The sequence below is a fragment of the Sander vitreus genome, chromosome 17 (assembly GCF_031162955.1).
Source record: "Sander vitreus isolate 19-12246 chromosome 17, sanVit1, whole genome shotgun sequence".
Classification (NCBI taxonomy): domain Eukaryota; kingdom Metazoa; phylum Chordata; class Actinopteri; order Perciformes; family Percidae; genus Sander; species Sander vitreus.
The window spans coordinates 21931103-21944516 of NC_135871.1; the positions used below are offsets into that span (position 1 = coordinate 21931103).

Here is a 13414-nt window from a genome sequence, read left to right on the forward strand (position 1 = left end):
TCGGTATTGTACTGAAAAAGTGGAAAAGGTGCAACTGTACAATTTATGGCCAGTTATAGGAGTGGGCATAGCATAAAAGCATCATCTAAATGATATGTAATGTACATAAGAAGGAAAGCCAGCATATGTTTGTTTCAGTTTATCTCATACACAGATTTTCAGTGTGGGGTCTGTTGAGTTGAATGCATCTGTTTCAAGGTTTCTTGTTTTCTGGCCACACTATCTGTTCTTGAAGTCAACAGCCATCGTCCCTTCCGCCCCTCCTACACCTTTCAGGAGATCTGTTCCAGTCTTGATACATTTGTTGTGTAATTAATCACAATGTATTCTTAGGACTGGAGATCAGTATGCTTAGGTAAACCATGCCAACTGGGTCTCAGATGGTTAAAAATAATAGTACGTAAGAGTACGTGCATGTTTGTGCATGACTGACTGAGAATTGTTGAAAAGGTTTTAGTTTGGTACTGTGGAGGAGGAAGTCCAAGGTCATTGAGTGATAATACGGCACACGCAGTTTAGCTTCTTCATTCAAGCAATACTTGCGCACACACACATCATAGAGCCTCTGTTGAAAGCTGCAAATAGCATTTAAAGTCAGTGACTTTATGAGTGTACATTGTGATACAGTAGGTGAAGATACTCAAATGCCTTGTTGTGTTTTTCAACACTTCCACTACTGTATTTATCTTTATCAGTACACCTTTTTTTTCCCATGGGAATATTACCACAAAGTCTATGTGTCAGCAATACACTGAAGTGTTTATGTTTATCCTAACACCTAAATGCCTCTGTCAAACCACCTTAATGAACATTTATACTCTCAAGCTTTAGTTTCCCTGATGGCTTTGGCATTCTGTAGAATCAAGACAGCTGATAGGACATGTTCAAATTGACCTGCAGTGTTGGACTGCATGTAAATAATGAAATGGAACGGTTTGTAATGTGAGGAGATCTTGGCAGAGGCAAAAAGAAATGTTGAAAATAATACCAATAGGATGAAAAGGATCAAAGAGTCTGTTTTGGCTGTTGATACACCACTTCATGGAAAAAGGCTGCTTCTTGTTGTCAAAGAAATAACAAGAATGGTTGGCAGTTGGTGTATTAGCACACATATAGTAGGTTTATTTCTGCTGAAAGGAAACTCTGGACAGTAGAAAAATGTTACTACTCCCCAGTCGTCACCTGGGGCCCGTTTCAGGAAGGAGGTTTAACAAACTCTGAGTCTAACCCTGAACTATGAGTTGATTTACCCTGAGATGGGAAACTGAGTTTTCGGTTCCAGAACAGCTGATTTGAGTTGGTTCAATCAACTCAGAGTAGGTTCACTCAGAGTTAAGCGATTGCACCATCACTATAAAAAGGCAGCATGAATGGAGCAATGATACTACGATTCACCATGGTAACAACCACAAACAAACTAGTCGGCGGAAATATTCATGCGCACATACAGCGAGTTTGAACATGTATTTCGTTAAGCAACACAGCGGCTGCTGCAAAAGAGAGATCATTTGCGTGGGAAAAAATTGCTGCAAGAGTAAATGCGTAAGTTCCAATATAGTGCAATAATTTCATATTTAATATGAAACATTTTTAAATATTTAAAATTTAAATAAGTATAATATTACTGGTGAAATGGTATTGAACCTATAATTTATTTCATTTGGGTGCAATCCGCACGGGCGAAAAAGTACTACACCTACTAATCCCATTCTGAGGCTGCAGCACCATCATTAACAGAATTATAATTCATTATCTTTTATTACAAAGGGTTTACATCATTCACCTGCAATCCTGTGGAGCTCCTTTTTACTGGTTTGTGTCCAGGGAACACTACAAAAACGTTTCAGAGCGAGTCACATTCTTCTGACGGCGCTTTGCTATACAGTGGCTTTACTAATATGCTCCGCATCACCAATGTTGTAAAGAAAACTGCCATTTGCTAAAAAAAACGTAATGTGACACAAATAATCTGCTGGGATGTAAGAGCATGTCCACGATGGGTGACGTTAGTGATATGAGGACGGATAAGGTTATGTAGGCTACATAACTGATAGGCTGGTAAGAAAAAACGATTCCACTCATAGGTAGGCTAGTATCTGGAAATGAAAATGCATCTATAGTCAATATCATCTCCCGACGTATGTTTAACTCCCTGCGAAGTAATACAGCTTCTTTATCAACGGGATCGTCAACAAAAGGAAATGCCATGTTTTGAGAAAAAAAACGTTTTATAGTCTGCCTAACACAGTTAATAAACCAACCCTGTTTTTTTAATCATGCAGATAACAAACTGCGCTAAAATGTGCCTGATACAGACAGAATGAATGAATGAGGAAATGAAAGAGCGCTGTGTCAGAGGGAGGAGACTGAGAGAAACTTTGAGGTTTCTTGAAGAAAACCTGCTCCAGACCAGGTTAGGTTCACAGACTCAGTTACCATAGTAACTGACTTCAACTGAACTTCATGAAAATATCGCTGTATTGATTTTTTTCCCCCCACCCCTAGTATACTCTTACCTGTTTGCTTTACTGCTCTGAAAATTATTATTATTTTTGTGCATTTTACTTGAGCATATTTAACTTTAATTCAAGTTTCCCTTGGTTACATTTCTGTATTTTTCACTCAGATTTGTCCATTTAGTTTCAGTTGAAACAATTGATTAGTCGATAATAATGAATAAATAAATAAAATGTATCATTATTTTAAATGATTGTTAGTTGCTGCCCTACATTTTACCGCCTACAGGATGACTCTTCCATGTTTTAGTATTATATTTTCTTAGTAATTAGGCAGTTTACTCTTTGATTTTTGTTTTTACTTTTTGTGCAATTTCTTCATTTCATTGCATTAACTTGAGTAGCAAACTTAATTTTGTTATATCATGACTAAATTGAATTGAAATAATGTGTATCTAACTGAGTTGAAGCTGGTCTAAAATGATACACAGCCGTTTAAGAACAGTTTTGACATAATAACAGGATCACTAATGGGCGAATAAAAGTTGAATTTGCACGTCAGTGGGTTGTGGCTTCACTGTGGCAGGGATCTTAGGCCGGGTGTAGTGTTACAGGCAGGTTTGAGGGTTCCGGCTTTCTTTAATGTGTTTAAACATTTTTAGGACCTCAGGACAGTTGCTTTGTGGCGCTGTCAACCTTCTGTTACTACAGTAATAAATGACCTGCATACCTCTGTTGGCCCTGTTGAATATCGACTATCATCTCCTCACCTGCACGGCCATATTTCTCTCTGTCCCCCACTCTTTGTCTCTTCCTATCTCTTTCAGTTTTCTTTCTCATTTCTTCCCTACCCCCCCACATGCCACATTCATCCCAATCCTGGCTTTCCACTCTCTCAATCACTCATCGCTTGTTATGCCGTCATGTATCTTTTTTAACCTTCTTCTCTTGCCGTCATCCCACTCCCAGTCTCTTCCACGGCCCCTCCCTTAATGTATCCTTCTCTCTTTTCAGTTTTATTACTTGAAACGATTGAGAATGACGACATCGGGAGGAAGACCTTGAAGATCACAGATTTTGGCCTGGCCAGGGAGTGGCACAAAACCACAAAAATGTCAGCTGCAGGCACCTACTCCTGGATGGCCCCCGAGGTCATCAAGTCATCTCTCTTCTCCAAAGGCAGTGACGTCTGGAGGTATGACAAATAATCCCCAGACACAGGCCCAGGAATAAAATATCTACTCTATATATGTCCACTTATTTGTCTGACATTTTTACTCATTCCTTTGTTAAATATTCCTCCCCCCTCCTTTACTTTCTTTTTATTTTTTTCGTATGCGCGTCATACACCAGCTATGGTGTCTTGCTGTGGGAGCTGTTAACAGGGGAAGTACCATATCGTGGGATTGATGGCCTGGCTGTTGCTTACGGTGTGGCAGTCAATAAGTTAACTCTACCGATCCCCTCCACTTGCCCAGAACCCTTCGCCAAGCTCATGGAAGGTAAATACGTAACATAATAATAACACTGCAGAATGTAGCATGTCCTGAAAAAAAGTCAGTTTTTTTATAAAGTAAATGTAAAAGTAAGTAAAAGTTTTTTTTTATTTATTTTTTTTTTTTTAAATAAACCTCTTAGTCCCATAATGATCCAGAAATCTGTGTAGCTCTTATTTTCTCACTCATTATCAAAGATGGCCTCCATGCCTGTTGTTAATGATATTGTTTGGGAGTATGTGACTTGTGTCACATATTTACATTGAAATGTGTGTGTCCAGAGTGCTGGGACCAGGACCCCCACGTGCGTCCCTCCTTCTCCTGCATCCTGGAGCAGCTGTCGGCCATCGAGGAGGCGGTGATGGCCACCATGCCCCAGGACTCCTTCCACAGCATGCAGGACGACTGGCGCGTGGAGATCCAGGAGATGTTTGATGAGCTCAGGACCAAAGAGAAGGTAAGGCAGAGTGACGTAACACAAACATCAATATATGGAGCCACTGACATTACATCATAAACACACGATGAGGGCTGGCAGGTGGTTAGATGCATTAAAATTGATTGACTGAAAATGCATGTTTTATACCTTACCTCTGTCTCACACACTGTGGGTTGAAAGCTGACATACGGTATATGTGACAGACCTTCTATACTTCTTGTACTATTCTCTGCTCTTTTAGTGATGAAACATGTTTAATAAGCTGCTATTGAGATTTGGTATAACCATGCAGAATTGCTTGGGACAGCTTTTTACAAACTAAACGGCTTAATTAATAACTTTCAGTGGAAAAGCTAATCGCACTTTAACAAAACGAATCATTAATGTCGATGTGCTTTAGCGTACTTCCCCTTGTTAAGACCTTAATCTGCTTCCTGTATTAATCTCCCATCGCTGGCTTAAAGAGGGGGGTTAATTAGTGTTTGTAGAAACAGCAGTATCAGCACACAGAGTTGGGTCAACGGCTGGTGAACTGAATGGCACAGATATTAAAAAACTCCATGTGTTGTTTTCTGCCTTATATTTAATAATTGTATTTTCTTTGTATTATATATTTATGTATTCTACCTGGTTCTAGTCTAATCAGTTATGCTAAACCACCTTTTTAACATGCACCCTCGTTATGTAACTTCCAGTTATCCAAATCAATCATTTAAACGCTTAATTGATATAACTTACAACGCCTCACCATGACTTAAAAACCCTATAAAGTTGGCCCTATGTAAAGCTTTCATAAATCAAAATAAATAAATAGCTTTAAGCATTATCTAACATTTTCCCATCGTAAATTTCGCAAGATTTCTTGTAGAATTAACCACTGCATCAGCAGATTTCCTACGTCCCACAGTAATCTGTGTCTAGGTGGGTGGCTGAAGTGGCTTGACTGTAAAGCTGCTTTATGGAAGTCATCCAGTAAGGATTATTATTACTCAGCCGAGAGCAATTAAAGAGAAAATGGAGGGAATTACGAAAGAGTAAGCCATGGGAGGAGACAAGACGGGTTAGCTTTGTAACACAGCCTGAAACAGCAGGCAGTAATCTCCTGAAACTGAGTTGTTATAGAAGGAGTTATCTAATACACAGCTAACACACTGTCTTATAGATGTCTGTCTGCAAGAGCTTTTCTCTTGTTATATGGGAATTATAACATGTATTTCTACCCGTTTGTCTTGCAATGCATTTTCTCTTCTGTCTTACAATAGAATTGTGTCTAAAACTCGAATATTTAAGGTGACCATGTGTAGACATTAGGAGGAACACAGTTTATTAGAAAGTTTGACAATTAGCACAAATGTAAAACAGAAGCTTGACTGTAAAAGTACTCCACAGTTTAATAATAATCCAAAAAGGTTGTGAGAAATACTTTCCGGATCCATAAGGTACTTTCCCTCTGAACAATGGCAATATTATATTTTAAAAGAGTACTCATCAAAAAAAAATCTAAATCTAATCTAAATCGATGCAGCAGAACCAGGTATATCGTTTGGGTCAGAGATTCAATTTGCCCTTGTGTTTAATGACGCTACCTATCTGTCGGCTGTAACCTGAAACAGGCCTTACTAGAGCTGAAGATGTCTGTCGGATTGTCTAACCTCTTTCTCTGCTTTGCTTATATAGGTGTTCAATCCCAGATAAGACAAACTGCAGCACATCATCCTGGAGCAAAACAAAAAGCTTATGTGAAGTCTCTCTGCCAATTTACCCATGTATGTATCTTAATACCTGGTTCTTCCAGGAGCTACGTTCCAGAGAAGAGGAGCTGACGCGAGCCGCCCTCCAGCAGAAGTCTCAGGAGGAGCTGCTGAAGCGTCGGGAGCAGCAGCTGGCAGAGCGGGAGATCAATGTGCTGGAGAGAGAGCTCAACATCCTCATTTTCCAGCTCAATAAAGATAAGCCCAACGTGAAGAAGAGGAAAGGCAAATTCAAACGTTCCCGCCTCAAACTGAAGGATGGAAACCGCATCAGCCTGCCCTCAGGTGAGTGCTGGACATTATCCTAAGGATGTTGGTGTATGGTCTCTCTAAGTATATTTATTCTGAGATTGTAAGGACCGTATGTGCATGTTGCATTTTGCAGACTTCCAGCATAAGATCACCGTGCAGGCGTCGCCTTCCATGGACAAGAGGCGAAGCCTTCATAGCACCAGCTCCTCTCCTCCCAGCAGTCCCACACTAATTCCCCGGCTACGAGCCATTCAGCGTAAGTTCAGTTTGTTTGTTTTTCATATTCATGTTTTCCTTAGTGTCAGGTCTGATTGTCTCCTGAACCTCTGTGTGTGTTGTGTATTTCTTGGCCTGGATTAAGTCAAATTTGCTTAAAGCCCCAATGTGTAACGTTTGTAGTTGTTAATTATCAAAATCTGTATTGCCCTTCACAAACTTGTCCTTTTTCATGAATATTGACCACCACCATCAATTTCAAGTATTCCTTTTAGCTTGGAATTTTACATTTGCGCTTGCATGAACTGGGGTAGACGCTCCATATTCATGCGCCATCTTGAAATATGTTAGCCGGTAAGGGACATACAGGCTATACTGCTCCGCCTTTCGCGTTTTCAACTCTCAGCTGCTGCTGCTAAAGGGTATCGTAGCTTCCCGGCCCCGGCAAGTTTGAAGAAGGAAACATGGAGGACCACACGTATTCAAAATCCAAATTTCAGGAACAGGAGTCTTCTTCTTCACCCAGAAAAAGAAAACGGATATTGAAAAGAGCAAGAGACCGGCGTCATCAGAAAAAAGAGTGAACGTTGGAGCTGCTTTGGACGCACACACCAAATCCCAACTAGTTAATTATCGTCCGGACCGCTGCAGTCTCCTTTTCTTTCTCTCTCCTTTCCGTCGGGTGGCACGCGTGCCCGCTCGTGGTGTGAAGCGCGCATCCACGCCACTCTCCGACATGAACTCATGGATGTATTAAGAGAACGCATGAACTCCAACAACGACGGCTGATAGACGGCCTTTTGTACACCTTCGCTTTTTGAAGCGTGAAGGCTACCGTAGCTGCAATACTGCGTGGCGAGAGAGAGTTGACTGCGATATATGATCTCAATGCTAGATGGGAGTAATTCTTACACAATGTAGCTTTAATACAAGTTGCTAAAAATACAACTTCTGAAGAAATCACATCAACGCTCTGAGAATTTCAGGGAACATGGGAACACTAGTGTCACAATGACAACAACTGTGTGAACAAAAGCTCCAGAGCCACAAGCAGTCAGCAGGTTGTTTGAACAGATTTTGTTAGGCGCACCATAAGACCCTTGCAACAACTGAAACAAATTCCTTTTGAGCATGTATGGTATATGCTGATATTCAGACAGAAAACGCAAATGTTCTGTTTCACAGCTCTTTTAACAATATGCTCTTAGCTTAGTATAAGCTGTCAACTACTGTGCAATACTTGTGTCATAAAGCTCATGTTGGTTAGAGGTAACATGTATGTTTCCCTCCTCAGTGATGCCCCACACGCGGAGGGACAGTTTGTATGTTTACCAACAGGATGTTGATCTGACCAGCGAGCTCACAACCTCCTGTGGGTTCACGAGGAAAGGCAAGCTAGTGGCTACCCACATGCAGCATTGCTGTGGCTAATAGGACCAATGCTGCATGTGAAGTTTGGCTAACTTTGACAGTTAAAAGGGTTTGATGCCTAACAGCTTCCTATCAGTGGGGATTGTTTGTGCTGATTGACACGCTTTTCCTGATGTGTGGATTATAACAAGACTTTGGTGTTTGCTGCTGGGTTAAAATTGGTTTACAGGTACTTTAGTAACAATGATTTATGCCACAGACTTGGGCCAGTCTGCTGTTCATATTTGCTTTTGAATAATTTGAATAATCGTATATTATGTGGTTTGAATAAATAATTGGAGCTTTGTTAAAACATACTGGTGGTGCTGTTAATTACAGTTTTTTCCAACTGCTTACACACAAAAGTGTGACTTGCTTTCCTTTTCCAAACACAACCAATCAAAATGCTACACTTAATTTACCAGGGCACACACACACACTCCTCACACGTGCAAACACATTATGCTTAACTGAACACTAACCAATCACTGCTTTAGTATAGGCCTATACAGAGGTCAAAGGTGAGATTCCCTGTTTTGAACAATAGATGCCAACAATAGACTGAGAGCAAGGGGAGGAGGAGGAGGAGGGAGAGACAGGGGACGAGGAGGAGGAAAGAAGAAGAAGAGGAGGAGGAGGAGGGAAGAAGAGAAAAAGGAAGAGCCAGCACTTATTCATCATGTGATCAACCACGGATTGACCATGAGAGAAGCCCATCTTGAGTAGCTTTACAGTTGCGTCCATACTTCAAACCTTCAGAAATGAGAACAGGCATGCAACTATCTAATGAATATTTCAGCATTATAAATCAATCAGACTTTGTTTTGCACAAAATGCATACAATACCCCCCGAGATGAGATGTGTTTATGGCATTTTGAATGCAGTGTTTCATTTTGAAGGAGATGCGGGGCATTTTGCATTTTGTGTGTGAAGTTTTGGGAATTGTGTGTAGAGGAAAAAAAGGAAAAGGAGACATAGTTTTGAAAACGTGTAAGCAGTTGGAAAAAAAACTAACACATTTTCCTAGTTATGGGAATGTTGGTCCTAGTCTGTTGCTCTGACATCTTTGGTGGATCCTCACACCTTCACAATGACTAACCTACAGCGAGAAGAAGCTTTTATAACAACAGCGTTTTGGGTTTGGTTTTCTGCTTTTTGGCTTTTTGATTTTACATTTCCAGAAATGAATATACATTGGTAATATTTTCTAGAAAAGGTTCAATAGTAACTTTAAATCTTCCTGAATCAAACGCAGTTATTAAAATAAAAAAAGGCTTCTATCCATGTAGTGTAGAAAGGCCTTTAAATAAACTTGAGAGAGAACACCCGTGGGGTATGTGGTTATTTAGACTTTTTAAGTACTCTTTGACTACATAGATGGAGAGAGACCGACAACAAAGAACATTTCTAGAGAAAAGATTATGACAGAGATTTTACAGATGGCATGATACCTTTTTAAATAATATCTACACTGGATTCCCTGTCAGGGCCATGGTTTCTCTGATAAACCTTCCTGCAGTTGTTTGAGTCTGTGGTAACACTTATGGTCACTGTGTTAACAGTTACTCAAGATGAGAGCAACCGTACATGGGGCCGCAGCACCCTCTTCAGGCCAGAAGAGTTTGATGATGTGAAAAAGGGAATCAAGAAGAAAGGAAGAACCTGGGGCCCCAGTTCAGTACAGAGCAAAGAAAGGCCTGCTGCTGCTGAGAGGTAGAGTGTATACACACACACAGAAAAAAACACAGTCTACTAATTTTTCAATCATGATATCAGGGTGGAGAGCATTTACTTTCTGTTCCTAAAAAAACATAACCACATCCTCGTGTCTAAGTGTTATTGTTATTTTTGACTCATCTCTATGTTTCATACAGTAATATAACATAAGGTAACATACCACAAAAAATACTACACAGTCTATACTACAAGTGTAAATAATAATTTTTTTCTTGTGTGGCATCTGTTACTGGGCATTGTTTTTCAGAGTGCGTCCTCTGTCAGATGGCAGTAACCCCTGGTCCACCAGCCTGGTCAAGTCCCAGAAGTCTGTCCCCCTCGCCGCCTTGTTTGCTGAACAAGGTCAGCTCAAAATCCATTGGGATGCTGTGCAATTTAAATGTACATAACGTTCTTTCATATTCGTTTGATATTTGAGTAATTATTGTGGAAATTTGCGCAGCCTGTTTTGTAACATTTTGACTAAAGTGACTAATAACTGAACAGGTTTTAAAAAACCCTTTTGAGTGCTTGTTTACTAGATTTAAAATAGGGTTTAAAGTCCTAAATTTGCCTTTCAGTTTTATCAGACAATCACAATTAAATAATTTGTGGTTAAGTGTCAAGGACTCATTTTATTTATTTCATTTCATTTATAAAGGACGCACATTAAATCAACATTTCTGTAAATGTGCCAGTGTTAGCTGGCTAATTTTCAACTGCAGTCCTTTGGCCAGATGTTTTGAGACCAGAACAGGAAACAGCAAGACATTAGTACAGGTTAAAATGTACAGACAGAAGTCAATAAGACACCATAAAGACAGCTGGAGCAACAAAATAAGCTTTCTCAAGAAGCCATGCAGAGCGACAGGAAGCAGCAAGACATAAGTAAAGTTACACATCAACAGTGTCCACATAATGGTTAATTTGTTTGTAATGTCTGATTTCACACTTCTGTGTTTTCAGCGGGGGCCGGTAAAGACGAGGCATCCTCCCAGGAATGTCCTGACAGCAGCTCCAAGCCAAAGCAGCTCAAGTTCCCCAACCAGGTGTACATCGATCTACCTCTGTGGAGGGACGAGCAGCAGCCTCAGAGCCCCGGTGGGCATTGTGGGTCGGGAGATGCTGGGGTCGGGGCAGCAGGTCAGGGTGGCCAACCAGAGATCCCAGACGACCCCTACACCACTACATCCACCTCGTCCACCTCCACCACCCCACAGCTCACCCCTACCAACAGCCTGAAGCGGACGTCAGCTCGACGCAAGACTGACTCCGTGCTGTATGGCTGCGGCTCGTTGCTGGCTTCAGTTGTGCTCGGTTATGACATTAGGGAGGCTCTCAAAAACTCTGCTCCTGGGGAAGATTGCGAGCCCCAGCGTGAGGAGAAAGAGAAGAAGAAGAAGGAGGGCCTGTTTCAGCGTGCGACTCGGTTTCGCCGCAGCACCTCACCACCAAGTGGTCGCCCCCGCAAAGACGAGGCAACGCCAAACCCCACCACCACCCAACCTGTCAATCTCCTCTCCATGTCGGCCATTATGGAATGCAACTCCACCAAGTGCCTCTTAAAGTCTGAGGCGGAGGTGTCACACTCTAGCCCTGGGAAGGTTGAGCTTGTGGCTGCCAATAATCACACCGAGTCGTCCAGACCCGGCCCAGCAGCTTCTACAGAAGGCCAGAGTAGCAGGATGGCAGCTAACACAGAGACACCAGTGCAAACCCAAAGCCAGCCACCCGAGCAGAGCAACCACAACACAGGAACACGTCTACGCAGAAAGAAATACACCACCAACCACAATAGTAAGTAACACAAAACAGAGGTAAGGGAGGTAAGCTTGTATATACGGTTTAAAAAAGATTTACTCTTCAAAAATGTATCTTCCCCCCATCTGTTTCCAGCCAATGGCCCACCTACTCTGCCTCCTCCAGCCACACAGAAGAAGCGCGAGAAAGATGGAGTGTCAGAGAAGCCCTCTGGTGGCGAGGCCTTCTCCAGACCACGGCCAGTGTCGTTCCGGGCCAAACCCCACACCTGGGCCCTGCTGCGAGGACGCAACAAGAGCTACTCGCTGGGCCACTACTCCGGAGAGAAGACGGCACAAAACCTAAGTGTGGTGCTGTCCTCTGAGGTGGGGACGGGCTGCTCCCTGCTGGACATGGACACAGAGGGCCAGAAACGAGACTGCACTGTGCCGCTCTGCCGCATTCAGAGTTCCCCGGGACGGCCCTCCGTCTTCGAGCTGGAGAAAAAGTTTCTCTCTTAGGGGCCTTGAAAAGTGATCTGCTGTGATCATAGTTCATCCCATTCAATCTATAGTGTTTTAGAACATACAGACAGAATGTTTGGCCTAAAACTCCTGGAGGGTTTAGAACCAGGCTGCCTTTTTCTCTCCATTTAAAAAAAAAAAAAGGTTCTGTAACATAGAACCCAGCTTTGTCTTAGTTCCTGAACATAGTGGTGTCAGTGTTCTAGAGCATAGCCAAGTCTGAAGAAGACAAGTTCTATCTTCAATGTTCTAGAAGACCTCTGTGTCACAGGAGTTCTAGAATGTGCACACTCATTTCAGTTTGAGAACGGTCTTAAGGTCTTTTCAGACAGGGAGAGATTGACGCGCCTAGTTATTCATTTTCAATGAGAGGCGAGCGGGCATGTAGGGAGGCGCGGGCCAGCGACCAGCGGGCGCGATCCCGTGAAACTGATGCGATCTTTCTAGTCTCATGCACACGCCAGCCCGCTGACAGTTGAATTGTCTTGACCTTTCTTCTATGTGACGCACATACAGTACAAATCAATGCTGTTTGTGAGTTCCCTGAAATATATAACCATCAGGACATAAAGCATGCGTAGAGCACTTGGCGTTCACATGGGAAGTGCAGCGAGACCCCGCGGATCCAAGTGGGTATGCAGGCAAAGTGTTGCTTACCGTCTGAAAAGACCTTTACACACTGCCTTGCCTAATTCTGGAACACACACACACACACACACACACACACACACACACACACACACACACACACACACATAGTTCTAAAACCTGAGCAGAACATTCTGGATCAGCAGCTCTTCTCTGGTCCCTCGGTGCTCGACTGCCACCTTTGTTCGCGCTCCCATTTGTTACCTTCTTCCTTTCTCGTTTTGTCGGTGCAGCTAAACGTTGACCGCTGCTGCAGCTTTCGCAACACAATACCCTCACCTTTTTATTTATATATATATTTTTATAGGTAATTTAATATGAAGAGACTTGACCTTACCTTAGCAACCAGCAGGACATACATTCCATGTCAGTCAAGCTGTGCGATCACGCTTTTAGATTTTTGGACTTGAGAATCATGCATGCATGTACCCTTGAAATGTTGAACAAAAAAAAAATCCCTATGCCTTGTTTGTAAATATTTCTTTTTACCCCATTATAAGTATAATGCTGATAGTTTTGTATTGCATATATACTGTTTTATGACTGTTTTAAAAGTCAGCGATGCTGCAGTACCGTTTGTGTTCTAGGGACAGGTGACATACCGGATCATAGCAGGGATGCAAGTATGTTTCCTCCCAGAATGCCCTGAAGATTTTAGAGATGCAAGTAGAAATACACTGGAAGTCCTGCGAAGCAAACGTGGAATGTTTTCACTTAAAAGTTGGATTACATTTTAAATGACCATTGGTCATGAGTTGCTAATAT

At 42.0% G+C, this 13414-nt stretch overlaps 1 protein-coding gene across 5 annotated transcripts in view; it reads left to right on the forward strand.

Annotated features, from left to right (window-relative positions):
• map3k21 (mitogen-activated protein kinase kinase kinase 21) overlaps positions 1-12144 on the forward strand; it is a 25787-nt gene extending 13643 nt beyond the window's left edge. The window contains exons 2-12 of one of the 5 annotated variants that reach the window (XM_078272628.1): positions 2283-2413; positions 3471-3651; positions 3810-3958; positions 4234-4409; positions 6187-6427; positions 6528-6650; positions 7905-8000; positions 9584-9734; positions 10006-10139; positions 10704-11534; positions 11634-12144. In XM_078272628.1, the coding sequence (XP_078128754.1) occupies positions 3569-3651; positions 3810-3958; positions 4234-4409; positions 6187-6427; positions 6528-6650; positions 7905-8000; positions 9584-9734; positions 10006-10139; positions 10704-11534; positions 11634-11998 (2349 nt within the window). In that variant the 5' untranslated portion in view covers positions 2283-2413; positions 3471-3568 and the 3' untranslated portion in view covers positions 11999-12144. The remainder of the gene's footprint in view (positions 1-2282; positions 2414-3470; positions 3652-3809; positions 3959-4233; positions 4410-6186; positions 6428-6527; positions 6651-7904; positions 8001-9583; positions 9735-10005; positions 10140-10703; positions 11535-11633) is intronic. The other 4 variants (XM_078272624.1, XM_078272625.1, XM_078272626.1 and 1 more) reach the window with 4 other exon arrangements.
• Positions 12145-13414: the final 1270 nt, after the last annotated feature.